The sequence below is a fragment of the Ictidomys tridecemlineatus genome, chromosome 5 (assembly GCF_052094955.1).
Source record: "Ictidomys tridecemlineatus isolate mIctTri1 chromosome 5, mIctTri1.hap1, whole genome shotgun sequence".
Taxonomy (NCBI): domain Eukaryota; kingdom Metazoa; phylum Chordata; class Mammalia; order Rodentia; family Sciuridae; genus Ictidomys; species Ictidomys tridecemlineatus.
Window position 1 is genome coordinate 29018081 of NC_135481.1, and position 22671 is coordinate 29040751.

The 22671-nt window shown below is 33.3% G+C and overlaps 1 protein-coding gene across 5 annotated transcripts in view; it reads left to right on the forward strand.

Annotated features, from left to right (window-relative positions):
- Positions 1–22671, forward strand: part of Atosa (atos homolog A) — a 91456-nt gene that overhangs the window by 54378 nt on the left and 14407 nt on the right. For all 5 annotated transcript variants that reach the window (XR_005729263.2, XM_013359108.4, XM_005316586.5 and 2 more), the window contains 7 exons: positions 6030–6214; positions 7384–7586; positions 7883–8008; positions 9196–11026; positions 13511–13624; positions 17015–17094; positions 17903–18011. Coding sequence is in view for 4 of the 5 variants with exons in the window: in XM_013359108.4 (XP_013214562.2) it covers positions 6030–6214; positions 7384–7586; positions 7883–8008; positions 9196–11026; positions 13511–13624; positions 17015–17094; positions 17903–18011 (2648 nt within the window). In the remaining variant the exon portion in view is untranslated. The remainder of the gene's footprint in view (positions 1–6029; positions 6215–7383; positions 7587–7882; positions 8009–9195; positions 11027–13510; positions 13625–17014; positions 17095–17902; positions 18012–22671) is intronic.

Here is a 22671-nt window from a genome sequence, read left to right on the forward strand (position 1 = left end):
TTATATCTCTGGTTGTATACAAAGTATATTCACACCATTCATATCTTCATACATGTACTTTGGATAATGATGTCTATCACTTTCCACCATCATTTCTAACCCCCTCCCTTACCCTCCTACCCCTTTGCCCTATCTAGAGTTCATCTATTCCTTCGATGCTCCCCCTCCCTACCCTACTATGAATCAGCCTCCTTATAGGGAGAAAACATTCTGCATTTGGTTTTGGGGGATTGGCTTACTTCACTCAGCATTATATTCTCCACCTCCATCCATTTGCCTGCAAATGCCATGATTTTATTCTCTTTTATTGCTGAGTAATATATACACCATATATATCCATTCATCCACTGAAGGGCATCTAGGTTGGTTTCACAATTTAGCTATTGTGAATTGTGCTGCTATAAACATTGATGTGGCTGTGTCCCTGTAGTATGTTGTTTTTAAGTCCTTTGGGTACAGACTGAGGAGAGGGATAGCTGGGTCAAATGGTGGTTCCATTCTAGGTTTTCCAAGGAATCTCCATACTGCTTTCCAATTGGCTGTACTAATTTGCAATCCCACCAGCAATGTATGAATGTACCTTTTTCCCCACATCCTTGCCAACACCTATTGTTGTTTGTATTCTTAATAGCTGCTATTCTGACCAGAGTGAGATGAAATCTTAGAGTAGTTTTGATTTGCATTTCTCTAATTTCTAGAGATGATGAACTTTTTTTCATATATTTGATGATTGCTTATATAATATCTTCTGAGAAGTGTCTGTTCAGATATTTGGTCCATTTATTGATTGGGTTATTTGTTTTTTTGTTGTTTAGCTTTTTGAGTTCTTTATATACCTTAGAGATTAGTGCTCTATCTGATGTGTGAGGGATAAAAATTTGCTCCCAAGATGTAGGTTCTCTATTCACCTCACAGATTTTTTTTTTCCGAGAAGCTTTTTAGCTTGAATCCATCCCATTTATTGATTCTTAATTTTAATTTTTGCACTATAGGAACCTTATTAAGGAAGTTGGGGCCTAATTCAACATGATGGAGATTAGGGCCTACTTTTTCTCCTATTCTAGTCTCAGGGTTTCTGGTTTAATTCCTAGGTCCTTGATCCACTTTGAGTTGAGTTTTGTTCATGGTGAGCAATAGGGGTTTAATTTCATTTTGTTGCAAATTGATTTCTAGTTTTCCCAGCACCATTTGTTGAAGAAACTATCTTTTCTCCAATGTATGTTTTTGGCATACATTGTCTAATAAAATTGTAATTTTGTGGGTTAGTCTCTGTATCCTCTATTCTGTACCATTGGTTTACATTTCTATTTTGGTGCCAATACCATGCTATTTTTGTTGTTATTGCTCTATAGTATAGTTTAAAGTCTGATATAGTGATGCCACCTGTTTCAGTCTTCTTGCCAAGGATTGCTAAGCTATTCTGGGTCTCTTATCTTTCCAGATGAATTTCATGACTGCTTTTTCTATTTCTATGAGAAATGCCATTGGGATTTTGATTGGTCACCCCTTCATATTCAAAACACTAAAAAAATTAGGGGTAATTGGAACATATCTCAACATTGTAAAGGTTATCTATTATGAGCCCCAGGCCACCATCATTCTAAATAGAGAAAAATTGAAGTCATTCCCTCTAAAAACTGGAACAAGACAAGGATGTCCTCTTTCACCACTTCTATTTAACATAGTTCTTAAAACACTGGCCAGAGCAGTTAGATGAAAGAAATTAAAGGGATATGGATAGGAAAAGAAGAACTCAAATTAGCACTATTTGCTGACAATATGATTCTATACCTAGAAGATCCAAAAAGTTCCATCAGAAAATTCCTAGAACTAGTAAATGAATTCAGCATAGTAGCAGGATATAAAACCAACACCCATAAACTAAAGGCATTTCTGTATATAAGTGACAAATCCTCAGAAAGGGAAATGAGGAAAGCTATCCATTTACAATAGCCTCAAAAATAAAATGAAATACTTGGAATCAATGAAAGAGGTGAAAGACATATACAATGAAAACTACAGAACCCTTAAGAAAGAAATCAAAGAATACTTTTTATTTTTTGACAGACATTTTCTGTAATCTCATAATAAAACATTTTAGTTATTAGTTAAATTTTTTTGATTACAAATAACCCACTCAAGAAGTTTAAAGAAATTGATTAATAGAAATAATATTAATAGGAATATTAACAGTCCTCCTGAGGGACTGGATCATTGTCAGAAAATGAGACAACTACTTTTTATCTGGCTTCCTGTAGCCATGAGGTCTCTTATCTCTCATTCACTGTTCCTCTTATTTCATTCTCTTCTGGTACTGTTCCATGCCTATGTCAGCCTGTAGCCCTGTATAGGTACTGAGTGTATTCTGTCTCAGATCAAGGTAGCAGGCAGGCACCAACTAACATCTCTGAGTCCTTATTCCAGTGTCCTGGGAAAGAGATTCTGGCCCAGCTTGGGTCAAGAGCTCACTTTATTTTTTTTTTTTTAAGGCAGAGAGAGAGAGAGAGAGAGAGAGAGAGAGAGAGAGAATTTTAATATTTATTTTTGAGTTTTCGGCGGACACAACATCTTTGTTTGTATGTGGTGCTGAGGATCGAACCCGGGCCGCACGCATGCCAGGCGAGCGTGCTACCGCTTGAGCCACTTCCCCAGCCCCAAGAACTCACTTTAAATCAGTTATATTGGGTCAGGTTGGGGAACAAGGTTATAATAGCTAAAGAAAATTAAAGTGTATCCTCTTTTTTTTTGTTCTGTTTTTAGATACATGACAGTAGGGTATATTTGCCATTCACACATGAGATGCAGCTCTTCATAATTTTGATCCCATTGTTATATTGAACATAATGTGGAGTTACACTGGTTGTGTATTCATATATGAGCATAGGAAATTATTTCTTATTCATCTTACTGTCTTTCCTATTCCCATCTCCTCTCCTTTCCCTTCATTCCTTTTTGTCTAATCCAGTGAACTAAAGTGTGTACTCTAGACTGTGGGGACAGTTAAAGCTTACACCTGTGCGATGTTAGAGTTCTTGCAGGCAGATATTACTTCTATTTTACAGAGGGAAACATGAAGTGACTTGCCTTATGTAGCAGTTTACAACTGTGGAAGTCTTCTTTAACTACTGTCCTTCACCTCATGCCCCTGTACAGCTATGATTTTTATTCTTTGTGGGGGAGGGAGAGTGGGCAGGTACTGGGGATTAAATTCAAGGGCTCTCAACCACTGAGCCACATCTCCAGCCCTTTTTTGTATTTTATTTAGAGACAGGGTCTCAACTGAGTTGCTTAGTGCCTTGCTTTTGCTGAGGCTGGCTTTGAACTCAGAATCCTCCTGACTCAGCCTCGTGAGTCCCTGGGATTACAGCGTGTGCTACAACACCCGGCTTAGCCCACACTTCTAACCTCTATACTGGTGGTTACCACAGTAAATTTGAATTTAATTGTTTTGTCTACCAGTATTGTCTACCAGTGTGGACCTGTGTGCTATATCTCTTAATTGGAGAGTATTTATAAACTGGATAAATTGAGGCTAGAACTAGGTTTCCTGAGATTTTAATGTCAAAACTTTCCCCTTGTGGTATATTTATGCCCTAACTTTTAGCGTCCATGAATAAGTTACAGTTTTAGCCAATTTCCTTGATAACAGTTTACATTCTATCCAATGAAATAAAGAGTTGTTTCCAGCCCAGTAATTCACAGGTACAGATAAAGCCCTTCATTTACATGAATTAAATGATGCTAAGGTCACTATGAGTTGTGTGAGTGCTTAGCAACCATAAGCAAGCTGATAAGATACTCCTCAGCAGTTATCCTAAAACTTGTCATTTACGTGGACAATTACGTGAGGCAAAAGCTTAGAAACATTAACACTATTGAAGTTTCACTTTCAGTGTATGTGATAAAATAATGATGTAAAGTTGCTATTAATTTAATGATGCTTTTATATGAAATTATATTTTAGTAATAGTATCTATAGGCTTTTTAAAAATAATAGCACATATATGAGACATTACTTAGGCTGTAGACCATCCTCACATGGAGTAACTGAATTCTTGGCACCATTCAGTATTCATTAGATTAGAAGCCACTTTTCTGCTATAATTCTTAGCTCTCTGGGATTATACCACATGCTGGGAGAGGGAACAGGGTGGGTCCAGAGAATGTCCTGGGAGCTAACATTATGCCATATAGCCCATGGCAAGCCTGAGCTACCCTTGAAAACCCACCAGGGAGGTGTTGAATAGATTTCTTTTGTATGTTTTTTGCCTCCCTATTTATGAAGGACACCATAAATTTAACTCAGTGAATCTCAGAGGACCCTTGATTTATGACCTAATTTTATTCCCAGAGAAACACTGACCCCCCCCCACCTTTCCATTGACACAGTATTATAAAAATTAGGTCCTATTTTTGGAAAACAGTTTTATATTTTTAAATAAAAATACCAAAATCAATTATGTGAAATGTATATCTTATTTTCATTTATATTTCAAAAAATACATTGAAGTATATAAAATTTATAGCTATAATGAAAGACAGCCTGTATGCTAGTTAAGAGGCTGATACTGGAACCAAACTTGGTTCAGATTCCATATTTACTTCTTCCTATTTGAGTTATCTTAGGCAAGTTACTTTGTCTCTTTATGCTTCAGTTGTCTTTAAAATGAAGCTAAATGATGGAGCTAAATGAATCAATGTATAGAAACTACTTAGCACTGGTAATACTGGACAATGATAAATTATTATCAAATGTTGGCTGTCATTTTATGTTGCACATGATTATTTTAGAAAAAATTTTCTGAAAGTTCTTAAATTGGGGCCAGTAAAGTTTACTTTCTGCAAAATTGTTCATAATCTAAATCCAGTCCTTCCTTTCTCTTACTTTCTTTACATAAATTCTCTGTCCTAGTTGTACTTTTCTTTCTACCCATTGTATGGTGTACTATTTTCTTTAAGTCATCTCTAAATCATAAAGTCTTTGAAATTAAGAACTATGTACGTTATATCTCTATGTCCCCCATCACCTAATATAGTATAGTGAACACTTGAAATATTTGTTATTTAATTGGCAGAGATAAGAACAACGTTTTCAAAATTATAAATTAAATGAAGTATTGTGTGCACATTTGTTCATGAGTATTCAACTTGTATAGCAAATTAATAATTTTTAAAGTTAAAAACTTAGAGCACTTTGAGAAATTTTTAAATTACTAAAACTAAATGAAAACATTGGTAGGTTGGATTATTTGTAACTATGTAACAACCAAAATATCACATTCCTTGTATTGCAAAATAAGTCTCCTTCTGATTCTAGCTTATTATAGCATTTGTCCCTTTGAAACTGTTATTATTATATAACAAAGCAGCGAGAACCCTGTGACTGTGAATGTCCATATCACAGATTTAGTGCTATGAGAACAAGGAATCAGTTAAGGAAGGGAGAGGGGAGAGAAAGGGAGAGGCACAGTTGGACTTGTGTTTTCTTTCTAATAATAATGGCAATAAAACATCTTACCTAAAAAATATGACATAAAAGACATTTTGACCTTTGGCTATTAATGATATATTTTTTAAAAAGTTGTACCTGATGTTTAAAAACACATAATTATCCATCAGATGATGCGTATATTCTTAAATCTTGACTAGTCGAAATTTAGATAAAAATAATTTTTCCGTGATTTTTTTTTATTTGTGCCATAATTTTAACCAGTCTGTTCACCTGGAATTTGGAATCATCCATCATCTCTTTATAATTCTGTATACTGTGTGAATCAAGAGTTTTCTGTATTTTCCTTTCACTTTTTGTAAGTGAATATGGAATGTAACATTTGTTATTATAGGCACATAGATGAGTTCTTTTTAAGAATACTTAAGGGCTGGGTGTTTGGCTCAATAAGGAGGGCTTGCCTAGAGTGTTCAAGATCTTGGGTTCAGTCCCCAGTATTGCCAAAAAAAAAAAAAAGTATGTTAATGTGATGAATATTTTGAACATGATGCAGAGATTTTCTTTTTTCTTTTGATTCCAGATACTCTAGATGAATATTTTGAATATGATGCAGAGGAGTTCTTGGTCTCTTTGGCCTTGTTAATAACAGAAGGTCGAACACCTGAATGTTCTGTAAAAGGTCGAACAGAAAGTTTCCATTGCCCTCCAGCACAGTCTTGTTATCCAGTAACTACAAAACATGAATGTAGTGACAAGCTGGCCCAGGTAAGAATCACAGGTTGAATGCTTAAAAAAATATATGTAAACTAATGTAAGTTCTATTATCACCTTCATTATATCACAATTATAATTTTCACATTTAAATATAAAATTGGCTCTTAAACAAGGCTCTTGAAAGCAGGTCAGGTAGTTTTATGGATCAGTCAGCAGGGTGATTTACACCTGTCCTCTCATGCTCTCAGGTTGACTCTCTTTGATTGAGTTTTCTTTTAGAGTTTTAGCCCTGTCTCTTGCACTTCATGTTCTTGTTCATTCAGTAAATTAATTGATGATTATTTTCCTCAGATTAACCAATTTCCCTCTGTGCTCTTTTTTTAAATGGGAGAATACCTTATATTATTGTATTAATTTTTTGAATAATAACTTAAAATATTTTGTTATGTAGAGTAAAATTTGGCTTAGGAACTTTTCTCCCAGTTATTAGTTTATCAAATGTAGTCCAAATTTTTAAACTTAAAAAATATCTTACCTGTTTTGAATGTTTAATGAAAATGAGTTCAGAATTAAGAATTAAGCCAAGCATGGTGGGTGGTACACACTTGTAATCTCAGTGACTCAGGAGGCTGCTATAAGAGCATTACAAGTTTCAGGAAAGACCCTGTATTAAAATAAAAATATGAAAGGGCTGGGGGTGAAAGCTCAGTGGTAGAATGCCTCTGGGTTCAATAACCAGTAACTAATACACATAAATAATTAATTAATCTTTCCTATGAAATTAACAAAGTAGACAAGGCTGAGTTAACTCAGAGACCTGTCAGACATTGTGTATGGCAGTTATTTTTTCACAAGATACAACAAAGATATCTTCCCCAAGAAAATTTGCATCTTAAATACTCAATACTAATCCCTGAACTCAGAACTCACTAGCATGAATACATTATTTAATGAGAAAATCCAAAAGCTCTGCAATAGGTGACTCCTTTCTAATTAATATCTACAATATTTTTAATATTTAGTTTTTAGTTGTAGTTGGACAAAATACCTTTATTTCACTTATTTATTTTTATGTGGATCGAACTCAGGGCCTCGCACATGAGAGGCGAGCACTCTACCACTAAGCCACAACCTCAGCCCCTCTACTTTACAATTTTAAAACTTAAATACAAAGTTAGGCAGATTATTGAGAAATTTTGTTTATATTCATTTTCTCAAAGTGTCGCCAAGCCAGACGAACCAGGTCTGAGGTCACATTGTTATGGAAGAATAATCTTCCAATCATGGTGGAAGTGATGCTACTACCAGACTGCTGCTACAGTGATGATGGGCCTACCACAGAAGGCATTGACCTAAATGATCCTGCAATTAAGCAAGATGCATTACTATTAGAAAGATGGATATTGGAGCCAGTTCCTCGACAGTAAGTTGTTGAGCTTAAGTTTGAAGTTGATCCTGATAAGTCAAGTTTTTTTTATTACTTCCTATAGTTTTTTAAAAATATTATATCATATCTTTGAATCCCTCTATGTAGTAAAATTTAATACTTAGATGTTTAATACTTATGTTAAGTAATCATAACTTTGACATTGGTACATTCATTCTTTTGCTCTTAAAAGCCTACCTCCTGAGTGATATGTTAATTTCAGCTTCTGCCTTCCTAAAATTCAATCATGTGTGCTTGATGACAATTAAATTAGGCTTTGTTACTTTCATTAGGAATGGTGATCGATTCATTGAAGAGAAGACTCTTCTGTTGGCTGTCCGCTCGTTTGTGTTTTTTTCTCAGTTAAGTGCATGGCTGAGTGTTTCTCATGGTGCTATTCCACGAAATATTCTTTACAGGTATGTCTAAGGCAAAAAAGGGACATGTATATTCACATTGCTTAACTTACTGAATGTGATTTTTAAAAAATAGTTTCTTTTCTTCATTTCTGAATATAAATGGATAAAATTTAATGAGAATTTTCTCAAAACAAGTTTGAGAATTTAGGTTGAGTTAGTGTGAATTTTACTTGTTGAAATAAATTTTTTAAACTTACTTTAGAGAAGAACAATTTGCTGCTACCACTATAAAGTGGAAATATTTTATGGGATTCTGAATTTCTCTTCTTTTCTTTCTCTTTCCTTCCTTCCTTCCTACTGAGGATTGAACCAGAGGCACCTTACCACTACAAGTTATATCCCCAGTCCTTTTTAAGTCTCACTAAGTTGCTGAGACTGGCCTTGAACTTGAGATCCTTCTGTCTCAGCCTCACTTGTAACTGGAATTACGGACATGTACCACATGATTGGCAAATGCACATATTTTTACTATACAGTTTGATAATTTTATTGTGTGTGTAGTACTGGGGATTGAACACAGGGTAGGCAAGCATTCTACTACTGAGCCACATCCCCAGTCCTGAGTTTTTGGCATCTTGAAAAATATGAATATAGATAGTTATGGTGGTGCATGCCTTTAGTCCCAGCTACTTAGGAGGCTGAGGGAAAATAGCTGAGTTTGAGGCTACCCTGGGCAATATAGTGAGACCTTACCTAAAATAACACACACATACCTCCTACCAAGCACTATTATCTCTTTAGTCAGGTGGTCATGAAATAGTTAATCTTAGTCACCTTGCACAATAAAATTAGCTGAATCCATTTATTCTTTTTATTTTGACAAATATATTTTTGATGATAATATTCTTGAGTTTGAATACTTAAATAGTCTGGTATTCTTAAAAAGATCATCTCTTCTAAGCATAAGATACCACTTATGTTGGGTTTTCTTTTAATATTTTATAAGCTGTTGATGGACCTTTATTTATTTATATGTGGTGCTAAGAATTGAACCCAGTGCCTCTACCACTGAGCCACAATCTCAGACTCATTTTATCAGAGTAATATGCATGGCAAAGTGGCTAAAAGTAAATTTCAGTGGTAATTAATGCAAACAAAGATAAGTATGCTTTGTATTCTTTAATATACAATGATAAACATGTGACTTTTATAATCCATTGATTCTGTATTTTACTGTTTGACTCTAGAATCAGTGCTGCTGATGTAGACCTTCAGTGGAATTTTTCACAGACTCCAATTGAACATGTGTTTCCTGTTCCCAACGTTTCTCACAATGTGGCCTTGAAAGTCAGCGTTCAGTCTTTACCCAGACAATCTTATTACCCAGTTTTGACATGTAGTATTCACACTAACATTGGCCTGTATGAGAAAAGAATTCAAGAACATGAACTTAAAACTCAGCACCGCAATTCTAATGAAGCAGAACAATGTAGTCCAAAGAGTTCACAGCGTTTGTGTAGCAAACCAGCTTGGACCATGGCTTCTGAAAGTGTATTACATGGAAAAAGAGGCACAACTCCAGAGTATACTGCAGCCATCAAAAATGTCAAACTATATCCAGGCTCTGGCAATAAATCTGACTATGGGACATCTCAAGCCAATATTTTGGACTTCAGTGGTATAGGAGATATAAAGTCACATGAGACATCAGTGAGAACTTTAAAATCATTTTCAATGATTGATTCTAGTGTTTCTAGCAACCAGAGTTCCTGGCACACAGTTGGTGATACTAACCCTTTAATAGACTCTTTAATCCAGGATCGACAAGAAGTTATTGCAAGAATTGCTCAGCATTTGATTCATTGTGATCCAAGCACTTCACAAGTTTCTGGACATCCACTTTCAATTCAAGAATCTAGTTCACTTAATTCCAAACTTTACCGGGTTTCACAGGAAAATGAAAATGTGAGAAAATGTAAAGAAACTTTCTCTGTTTCTTTTGGTAATCCAGAGTTTACTTGCTCAGAAGGCACCAATGAGGGGAAAATTCAAGTAAAATCAGAAACTTCCCAAAGTGAAACTTGCATTTCTAATGGTCTTTATTCTCATCGTTCTGTTGGAGAGATTAATCCTTTGATAGGTTCTTTACTCCAGGAACGACAAGATGTTATTGCAAGAATTGCTCATCATTTGGAGCACATTGATCCAACAGCATCACATATTCCTCGTCCTTCATTCAACATGCATGATTCCAATTTGGTTCCTTCTAAAGTATTTAGGAGCTCATATGAAGACAAAAATTTGCTAAAGAAAACTAAGGATGATTCCTCTTCCATTTCCATTTCTCATACAAAATTTTCCTTGTTAGGAGACAACAGTGATGAGAAAAATTTAATGCCTAATAAATCTTTTAGTTTTTGTAAAGGAAAGTCTTCTTTGAAACCTCAAATAAGAAATCAGTGTCAGAACAGTCCTAGTCAAATCATCCAAAATATATATCAAGAGACACAGAACAAAGCTTCTAGTGTATTGACTTCCTCAAATATGTCTCATTGCAATGAAAGTAACTTAGATTTGAAAAGCAGATTGGAAAATACACTTTCTGAGTCTCAATTTAAGGAGCAAGAAATTAGCAATGGAATTGATAAACAGTATTCAGAATGTAACAGTATTGACAAACATATGTGCACAAGTAAGTGCAAAGAAAAAATAATAAAAAATGAAAATTGTAATCCAGAATCCTTTGACAATCTCCAATATGATAATTCAAAGACAAGTGACTCAAAGTTAAAAGTTACTATGTTGGAAATGTCTGAATATCTGAATAAGTATGAAAATAATTGTTCAGATAAAGACTCAAAAAGGCCAAAGACATGTGAGCAAAATACTCGACTTAATAGCATAGAAAATTATCTCAATAAAGATGATGAAGGATTTAAATGCAAAAAGATAAACCAATTAAAAAATAAGGATAAGAAAGAAGATTCAACTGATGAAAAACCTCAAAATTGTTCTCAAAGAAAGAGTATAAAAGACTGTTTGTCTACGTGTGAACGACTAAAAAATACAGAAGTATTGGTAGGTAACATTTTATATTTCAAATATAATTCTCAACTGTTATGGTTTGAATTTTCTTCACAGAAGATCTAGTTTAGTTATTAAAGATCTGAGGTGTCCATTATCCATAGAACACTCACTCTGATATAATTAGCTTTCTACAAACTGTTAGTCTCCTTACAAATAACATACTCTCTTGACGGTAAGTACCAGGTACATAGATCTCATTGTTTAAAAACTGCTCTTATGACAATAATTTTTTTAGTGATTTATTAGTCTATTATTGAGACCTTTTAACTCTTGTTTCTTCCCCATTATCTGCAATCTAAAAGATCTGTTCCTTTTTCTTCTATTCAGAAGAAATAATTTTTGGATTTAAGAGAATGAATGCTTTACAGATATAAAAACACTTTGATTTTGTATAGTATTTATATATTGCTTTCAGTTATAATACATGATTAGAAAACACTTGGTTCTTTTTGTACTTTACTATGACAGGTAGGACAGATGAGGAAACTGAGACTCAGAATAAATGACATACCAGTAGCTATAAAAGTCTTTCTCAGGTCTTGGACTTTCAATCCACAGTTCTTCCTTCTGCCTTATATAATGAAGGACAAATTTGTGGACTATACAAGTCCTTGGTTCATTTTAATTCTTATTGTTTTTTTAAAATCTTAATATTTATGAATAATTGATAGAGATAAACAGGAATTGAAACTCACATTAGCTTGATTTTTTTTGTCAGCTACTCCGACATAGTACATACTATTTGCCCGATATTTATGCCCCACCCCAGTTAATAGTTTTAGGCATGTCTCTAGGAGAATCACTAAGCTATTAGTCAAAACATCTAGTTGTAGTTTGGGCTTCACAGTTTAGTCCTTGAGTTATACCAAATAAGTCAAATAACTTCTAAAAACCTCATGTCAATTTACAAGAAGGCTAAATGTCTTTTGCCTCTCTCAGAGTTGCATTAATGATTGAATAATAGATTTAAAAATAATTCATAAATCTGTAATGTTCTACCTAAATAAAATACATTCCATAAAACTACAATTGTCACAGAAACCTTCTCTGGCCTTCAGAATATTAGGGTTTTTGCTGGGCCCAGCAGTGAACACCTGTAATCCCAACTATTTGGGAGGTGGAGGCAGGAAGATCCCAAATTACAGCCTGGGCAGCATAACAAGACTCCATCATTTTTTATTCTTTGTGATGCCTAATAGAGAAGCTTAATCTGTAATCATTTTTTTTCATGTGCTTCTTTTAAATATAATCATTAGCTGTTTACTGTGTACTCAAGCATTCTCATCTGCGTATTTTACATGTTAATTTACTGAATCTTTTCACTAGCCTGTGAGGTTAGGTGCTTTTACTACAGTTTGTAGATGAGAACTATAGGCCAGAGATTAAAGTAATTTATTCAAGGTATCAAAGCTAGTACTTGGTAGCACCAGGATCTAAATTAATCATTTTCCCCCTAATTTTTATTCATGTACTCTTTATGAAATTTTGATCTTTACGTACCTTTTCCTAATTTTTTAAGATTAGCTTACTTCATTGCCTAGATTGACCTCAAACTCCTAGATTTAAGTGATCCTCCTGCCCCAGCTACTGAGGAGCTGGGATTACAAGCATATGCTACCACATATGGTTTACTTCTTTTTTGACTAATATCAAAACCATAGTGCTGTGACTGCTTATTTATTTATTTGGTACCTGGGATTGAACCCAGAAGCACTTTACCACTGAACCACATCCCCAATCCTTTTTTATTTTTTGTTTTGAGACCAGGTATCCCTTCATTGCTGAGGCTGGCCTTGACCTTGCAATCCTCCTGCCTCAACCTCCTGAGTTGCTGCATTTTTAAATTAGTAATATTTCATATGTTTCTGTATCACCAAATTAAATCCTCTGAAAACGATACTTAACAAAATTTTGCTTTAGAATATTGAGCTAAGTTTTTCCACCTGTGAATCATTGTATTTTTATAAATTAAAATAAATATTAGCTTACTAGATGCTAGATTCTGAGTTAACATGTTAAGAAGGCAATTATGTTGGGGCATACTTTAGAATATTTGTGTGTATTCAGTGTATTAAAATACCTTAGGCATTGTTTTCTAATTAGAATGTGTGTGTGTGTGTGTGTGTGTGTGTGTGTGTGTGTGTGTGTAGACAAAATAGAGATACATTATCAGCTTCAGCACCAGGGATATAAACCTCAAATGCATTAAGGATGAATATAAAAACCAAAAAGCTACACAAGTTCTTTAAATGGTATTTAAATATACCATTAAATTCTAATTCTTAGCCAGGTGCTGTGGCACATACTTGTAATCCCAGCAGGATCACAAGCTCAAGACCAGCTTAGACATTTAGCAAGACCTTGTCTCAAAATAAAAAAATAAAAAGGACTAGAGATGATATTCAGTAGTAGAAAGTCCCTGGGGATCAATCCCCAGGACAACTAAAAAAAAAAAAAAATCTATTTTCTTAACAGAGGACCACACTGAAACATTCAAGTGTCTGGCGAAAACATAATTTCCATTCCTTGGATGGAACCTCAACCAGAGCCTTTCATCCTCGAACTGGATTGCCTCTTCTTTCAAGTCCTGTAAGTGCTTTTTTTTTTTTTTAATCTTATCTCATTCTAAAAACCTACAAACATTTAAAATATTTGCAAGAGTTACATTCAAATTTCACTTGTAAAAAAATTTAAGTGCTTTTGAAATAAATTTTCAGTTGTAAAACATTTTATTTTTGATAGCACAATAACACCCAGGTGATAATATGGGGGGAAACACTATATTTAAAATATAAAAATAAATATAAAAAATTATATTTATTGTATTAGAATTTAAATTTTTCATAAAATTCTTTAAAATTTTCATAAAATAGCAATATTTTTATTGTTCTTAATGCCAAAAAAAACTGATGTCTAGGGGACTTTATATAATAGCCTTTGTAGCTGGGTGTGGTGCCTATAATCTTGGTGACTCAGGAAGCTGAGGTAGGATAACTGCAAGTTTGAGGTCAGCCTCAATTTAGTGAGGTCCTCAGCAACTTAGAGAAACCCTGTCTCAAAATTTTAAAAAATAATAAAAAAGGCTGAGAATGTAAATCACCTCTGGGTTCAATTGCCAGTACCAAAAAAAAGTTATTCTATCTCAGTAAGTACTGATACTGATGAATGTGTTCATCTGGGAACTAAATTGATACCTCTCGGGGCTGGGGATATGGCTCAGGCGGTAGCGGGCTTGCCTGGCATGCGTGCGGCCCGGGTTCAATCCTCAGCACCACGTACAAACAAAGATGTTGTGTCCACCGAAAACTTAAAAAATATATATATATTAAAAATTCTCTCTCTCTCTTAAAAAAATAAAAATAAAAAATAAATTGATACCTGTCTTTGATTTTAAACTCATGAATTTAGTTGTCTTATTGTGAGACATATAAATATCCCTACTCTGTGTTTACAAATAGGTTTATAGATTTGAATGCAACAGTTTAAAACATCTCCTTGGAGTCACAATGACTTTACCATAGCTTTGTAACATTAGGTAAGAAAAAAATCTCTGAGACCTTCAGGTTTTCATCTCTAAATAGGGGAAATAGAACCTACCTTAGTATTATGATGATAATTAGAATGATTCTTGGTACATAGTAAGTACTCTGTAATTAGTTGATATGGCTGCCATCTCAGTTAAACATGAGGTAAGACAAGACTTTGGTCAATATGTTGGACTGAGATAAATACAGGAAAACTCTTCTTCCTTTCAAACACAGAAGTCTTGGATAAAATACAGCAACTTCTAAATACATAATGTAGTATAAGAATAAGAAAAATAAGTCCCCAAGTACTAACTTGGGGAAAATTGTAGTCCTCTGGGAAATCTGAATCTAATACAGAGTGAAGGTATAGTATAATGCTCCTACTAGGCTAGGAGTCAAGGATGCAAGTCTGCATCAGTCATAGCTGGAAAAAACTAAACTCTTCATTAAAGCCAGGGAAGGCCTGGCTTTCTATTAAATGAGAAAAAAAATTTTAATTCACCTCTTTACTCAAAATATTCCAAGGATATGTGGAGTAAGTGAGGAAAAGAAACTCCCAGAAGAAATTAGACCTAAAACCTAAAGCACTTATAGGTAGCATAAATTCAAAAACCCCACAATGATATTTAGACATGTCTAGCTAAGAAATAGCCATGAAAACTAAATTTGAATCCATGAAATCCAAATTGTGAACCAGTGGAGGAAGCAAACCATCCCACATCTATAGGGCACTAAGGACTCATTTTCTTTAAAAAATTACCTCTTGTTGATAATGATCTCAGAGAGGAAAAAATTACAAAGCACCTTTAAAAATTCATTAGTAGGAACAAGAAATGTAAGAATTCACATATAGGAACCCTGTCACCAGAGTAGCCTGAAAGGGAATTTAAAATAATTCTATTTAAATGCTCTAAGTGCTAAATGAAGGCAAAGATAGGGAATTAAGATGAAAGAACACATGCTTTTAAAAAATAACTAAATAGAAATTATAGATATAAAAATATTGTATTTGGATGGATAAAATAATAGATTAGCTGAATAGAAATTTAACAACTGAGTACATACATAGCACCTAGAAGGAAGTACAAAAAGGGAAATAAATGATAAAATCTAAAGAGCCACAGAAGGTAGATTGATGTGTTCAATATAAGTCTAGCAGATGTTCTAAAAGAAAAGACTAGATGAAATAATAAAATCCAATATTAGAAGAAATGAAGATAGATAACATTCCAGAAATCATGAGAGTTTAGATTGAAAATTTTACAAATAAGTTTTAACTAAAATAAATAGCATGGTACCCGTGTACCACTCTGAAAAATTTTAATGTGTAGATATTTTAATGCCAATTGGACCAGTAAATCAGATACTTTACACGTTTAATATTCAAGAATCAAATCTAACTTTTTTTTTTTTAAATATTTTTCTAGGACTGGGATTGTGGCTCAGTGATAGATCGCTCACCTAGCACATGTGAGGCCCTGGATTCAATCCTTAGCACCACATAAAAATAAAATAAAGATATTGTGTCTATCTACAACTTAAAAAAGAATAAAATTTTTAAAAATAAATAAATAAATAAATATTTTTTTAGTTATACATTGGCACAATACCTTTATTTTGTTTATTTATTTTTATGTGGTGCTGAGGATCGAACCCAGGGTCTCATGTGCGAGGCAAGTGCTCTACCACCGAGCCACAACCCCAGCCCTCAAATCTAACTTTTTTTAATATTTATTTTTTAGTTGGACACAATATCATCTTTATTTTATTTATTTATTTATTTTCTGTGTTGCTGAGGATTGAACCCAGGGCCTCACACATGCTAGGTGAGTGCTCTACCACTGAGCCACAACCTCAGCCCATCAAATCTAATTTTCATGTTGTATATTTTATCCTTAATTTATATCTGGAGCCAGTTGAGGTGGTGCACACCTGTAATCCCAGCTGCATGGGAGGCTGAGACAGGAGGATCTCAAGTTCAAAGCCAGCCTCAGCAAAAGCAAGACATTAAGCAACTCAGTGAGACCCTGTTTCTAAACAAAATACAAAATAGGGCTGGGAATGTGGCTCAGTAGTTGAGTGCCCCTGAGTTCAATCCCTGATACAATCTCTGGTACCTTCTCACAAAATAAATTTATATCTGGGTATTTTATTTTTAGGATATTTTGAGTAAGTGGTGGTTTGTCACTGTAATCTGGTATACACAGTATTTGGAAATCCATGGTGGTATTTTCCAAACCTATTTTCTGTAAAGCTTTAGACTACTTGGGAATGTTGTAGTGATTGGGATGGGCAAAGAAGAATATGTAGTAAATAATATTATTTGAAGTAAACTGGTATGAGATAAATCTTATTATTTTAAAGATAAGTATAGCTTTCATTTGAAAGTCATTTTCTCAATTCAAGAAAAAAATTAGTCTTTTGATATTACAAATGATTATTTTGACCTTAGGTTCCTCAAAGAAAGACACAGTCGGGTTGCTTTGATCTGGATTCTTCATTATTGCATCTGAAAAGCTTATCATCTAGAAGGTATTTATTTTAAGATTTCTTTGTGTACATGAAGCAGAATTTCACACAATTCTGATCTTGCACAATAAATAATATTAAGTGTAAAAGTCAAATTGTAATAGAAATCTTATTTTCAATATAATACTATTCATACACAGTTATTAAGGATAAATCAGAAGGAAATTGAGACAATGAGTAGCAACAGTCATAATAAGCACAGAGATTTTAACATTTAGCTACATTTATATATCTCTGATCATTAAACTCTACTTTTTATTCCTTTGCAAAAAAGAAAGCCTTAGCAGTTTTTTCCATGTTGGCAAGTAATATTCAGATTCTAGTCTATTCTATTCTTTTCTTTTCTCTCTCTCTCTCTCTCTCTCTCTCTCTCTCTCTCTCAGCAAATGCTCTAACACTGACCTACATCCACAGCATTCAGATTATATCCTTTGGTCACATAATTTTGCCTTTGTATTTTTATTTTCAGCTAAAAATGAAGATTGATATAGAAATCTGAATTATTTAATATTTCTGGTAGCTGCCACTATATGATATGTCATAAATTCCACCTGGAAACCTTTAGTATGATTGAGATACATATACATATCTCAATCCTTTATCAGATATATGGATATTCTGCATAACAGATAGGAAATCTAATCTGAAATTTTAAACTATAAATTTTATGTTTTAAAATTTGATGACATTAATTTTATTATTATGGTGGTTTGAGTAAAATTGTTCAGATTCTCCTAATTTAATTTTGTAAAAAGTAAATTAGAAAAGATTGTTTTTAATGTATTCTTTTATTGATTTGTTTTTTATTTAGTACTCGGCCATGTTTAAACATAGAAGATGATCCAGATATTCATGAAAAACCTTTTTTGAGTTCTAGTGCTCCACCTATAACAAGTCTTAGTCTTCTAGGAAATTTTGAGGTAATGAGTTTTGAAACTATTTTAAGAGTTGAAGTTTTTTAAACTTGGGTCCAGGGTAGCATTTATGTTTTTAACTTTCTTAACAAAAAGGAAAAAAAATTAGCTATATTTTCCAAAACCTTGAAGTCACCTTTTTAATTCTGTTTTGTTTTCGTGAGAAAAGAAGTTGGAAGAATTGTCTACAGTGACATCTTAGAATTGGGTAACTGGTAGAGGAGGTAAAGGACTTTTGGTGAAATCAGGTTAAACAGAGGTGTCTGTTACTTTAGCCAAGAGGAGAGACTTTACCACATCTTCTCTGAAAATGTGGCTTTGTTAGCCAGGCATGGTGTAGCATGCCTGTAGATCCAGCAATCCAGGAGGCTGAGGTAGGAGGATCATTTGACCAGCCTGGGCAACATAGTGAGATCCTGTTCAAAAAAAAAGGTTCTGCTACCCAGGAAATGTCTATTCTTTTTTTGTTTGTGGTACCAGGGCCTTGTGCATGCAAGGCAGGTACTCTACCAACTGAGCTATAACCTCAACCCCAGGAAATGTGATGATGGCTGATAACAGCCCCTTTATGATCAAGGAGATTAATTAACAAAATCAAATGGTTCTCTGTACTTTATTTGTAACTTTTCTGTAAATATAAATCTATTTTTTAATTATAAAATAATAGAATTTTTAAAAGATCAAAAGGCTAAAGATTTCTAATATAGTTACTTCCTTATGTAATGTGAATATTTCAACTTGGGATCAAGTATGTCATAATATCATGAGTTTATCTATTCATGGATTTGGGGGGTTTTTTTTGTTTTGTTTTGTTTTTTTGTCTTCAGTTTTGAGGATTGAACCCAAGGTATGCTAGGCAAGTACAGTGCCACTGAGCTACATCCTCATCCTTTCAAAGTCTTGCTGAATTGCCAAAGCTGGCTCCTGTCTTAGCCTCCCAAGTAGCTAGGTATGCCACAAAGCCTGGCTTTCTGCCTTTAATTAGAAATCACCTAAACATTAAACATGAACTTGAAAATGCCATTTTAAAAGTGATTTTAATTGGTGAATTTTTTAGGGAAAAATAATTTCTATTTTGTATTTTTAATTAAAATAAATAGCTTTACCAGAGTTGTGGTACATTTTGTGACCATTGTGCTTTATAATTATTTTAATTTTGAGACTATTTTTCAAAGTTTTAGTGGAAATTTTAAAAAAAGATATTTTTGTGTTAAATTATCTATTTTCCATGTCACTTTCAAACAATTAGTCCAGAGATGCTGAACTCTATTCCTCTTTGTCTTAGAGTTAAGATTGCTTAGACCATTGTGAGAGTCAGGTGCTCTTCAACCTTTATAAAACAAAAATGTTTATTAGGGAGTAGAAAGCAGTCTGATATATAAAAACTTCAGAACAGGGAAGATGGTTAAAAGATCTATACATTGTTGTTTTCAGAGGGTTCTACTTATGTAAATATGCATACATTTTGTTCATGTGACTCAAGGGACAAAATACAGGGAAGTATTGAGACTGTCTAACCCATATGTATTCTCTTTACAATAAAATTGATACTCTATTCAGTTCAGTAAGTTAGAGAAGATATTTACTTATTGACATAGAGTATCTAATTCACTAAGAAAGGTATATTGGGGAATAGTCTTGAATTCTTAACTTTCACATTGGTCTTGTTTTATGAAGCAGGACAAAATCTTAATTCCTGTAATGTTGTTGAGGGGAATTTGGGTATTTTCACATTATATGTGAGGCCTTAAATGGAGTCTGTGAACACATTGACCCAGAATAACACCCAAATACAGGGGTATCCTTTATTTCTTTTTCTAATTAGTCACCTTTCTTGTTACCATTAAGAGTTTTCTATTGCAAAACCTCATTATATTCATTCAACTCATCTGTCATGTGATTATCTTCTTCCATCAGTTCAGTTTAACATAATACCAACAACCACTGAAAATGAATTGTTTTTCCCATACAAGAACTATTTAATCTAAAAAACCATTTAATCTTAAAATTTTAACCATTTGATCTCAAAAATCCTATTATAATATATAATAAGATAAATCTTTTCTAATAAAATTTTAAGAATAGGTCATTAACTTTTATTTAAAATTTATTCAAAACCTATGATCTAAAAAATCCTATTAAAATAGAGAATATTATTTAAATTTATAGAGAAGTTGAAAATAAAGTACCCTCTGTCACAATAAAATAGCTTGTATTTTTCTAGAATTGTTTATAAATAGAGTCATACCATATTTACTCTTGGGAAAAGGTTTGGAGTCTTCTTTTATACACCATTATTTTGAGATTATCCCTGTTGTCCTAACTTTAAAAGAGTTCATTCCTTTGTATTGCCCTTGTATGGATTACAGTTCATTAATTCATTTACCTAATTCTGGAAATTGGGTTGTTTTAGGTTTTTACGTATTACAAATAAAGCTGCTATGAATATTTGTGCATAAATTTTTTGTGAACATAAGGTTTCATTTCATTTGGGTAACTACCTGGAAATGGAATATCTGGTTAGTATTAATATATATATATATATATTTATATACCTTTATATATATATATATATTTATATACCTTTATATAAATATATATATTTATATAAAGGTATATAACTTTTTAAGAAACTTACAAACTGTTTTCCAAAGTGACTATACTTTTGTCTTTTTTTTTTTTTTTTAAGTATTGGGGATTAAACCCAGAGCCACTCTACCACTGAGTTACACCCCCTGCCATTTTTATTTTTTATTTTGAGACAGGGTCTTACTTAGTTGCCAATCTTGGCCTCCAATTTATAGCCCCCTGCCTCAGCTTCCTGAGTTGCTGGGATTACAGGTACACACTGCTCCAGAAAGTTTTACCATTTTAAGTAGCACTATTAGTATATAAGAGTCTTAGTGCTTCCACATCTATCCCAAAGTTTATACTGGTCAGTCTTTTTAATTATTGTAGTTTGGGCTGGAGTTGTGGTTCAGTGGTAGTGCACTTGCCTAGCATGCATGAGGCACTTGGTTCAATTCTCAGTACCACGTACAAATAAATAAAAAAAAAAATAAAGGTCCATCAACAACTAAAAATATTTAAAATAAAAAAATTTAAAAATAATAATTATTGTAGTTTTAATTCTATTTCCCTAGTGATTAAGCATGGTGACCCTCTTTTCCTGTGTTTATTTGCATGTAAGCACATAGGTTTTCCAAGTATTGTCTCCAAGTATGAAGTGTGGCTTTACACTTATTTTTGTAACAGTATCTTAAGAGAAAAATATTTTTTATTTTGTTTGTCTAATTTATGAATATTTTTTACTGTATATTGCCTTTACTGTATCTAAAACAATCTTTGCCTAGCCCAAGCCTTTTTAACTTTGGCATTCATAATATTTCTTTGTTGGGGGAGCTTGTCTGAGCACTGTAGAATATTTGGCAGAGTCTTTGGCCTCTACTGGATCAATCCCAGTACCACCTCCATATTGTAGCAACCAAAAATGTCTCCAAATATTGCCAAGTATCCCATGCTTGAAAACCAGTGCCCTAACCTATGGTCATATAGATTTTCTTTTATGTTTTCATCTAGAATTGAATTTTGTAGGTCATATGAGGTGTGTAGTCAAGATTTATTTTTATGCATATGGATGTCAAATTTTCCAATCTTGAAAACATGTATGAGTCCTAACTTTTTTTTTTCTCAAAATTGCTTTAACTAAGTTCGGCATGGTGGCACACATCTGTAATCTCGATGACTTGAGAAGCCAAAGCAGAAGGGTCTCAAGTTCAAGGCCAGGCTCAATGTTTAGTAAGACCTAATCAATTTTGTGAGACCATATCTCAAAGTAAGAAATAAAAAGGGCTGGGAATGTAACTCAGTAGTAAATCATCCCTGGGTTCAATCCCTTGTACCAAAATAATAAATAAATAAAATAAATAATAATATTAATAATAATTGCTTTAACTATTCTAGTTCCTTTATTAATGTAAATTTTAGAATGAGCTTAACTTTTACTACTAAACAGCCATCTGAGATTTTTGTATAGGATGAATTGATATAGATCAATTATGGAGAATACTGACATCTTAAGAATATTAAATGTTTTGATCCATGAAATCTATACCAAATAAGATAGTCTTGAATTTTTTTAAATCAGTGTTTTATATTTTTCAGCCTACATATTTTGGACCTTTTTTGTAGATGTATACTTAAGTGTATAATGTTTTCTAGAGATATTGTAAAGTATACTTAAAAATTAATTTCAAGGCCAGGCACAGTGGTGCATGCCTGTAATCCCAGTAGCTCAGGAGGCTGAGATAGTAGGACCTGAAGTTCAAAGCCAGCCTCAACAATGGCGAAGTGCTAAGCAACTCAGTGAGACTCTGTATATAAATAAAAATAAAGAATAGGGCTGGGGATGTGGCTTAGTGGTCAAGTGCCCCTGAGTTCAATCCCCCATACCCCCCCCCGAAAATTAATTTCAATTTGGTAATTAATTATATTGAATTAATTATATTGAAATATAACTGTTTGTGTGTGTATCACCTATTGCCTTTCTCAACTCACTAATCTCTGTAGGTTTTTTATAAAGATTCTTTAGGGTTTTCTGTGTAAAGAGTCATGTGATCTATAAGCAGGAAAAATTTTGTTAGTTGGTAATCTGTATGTCTTTTCT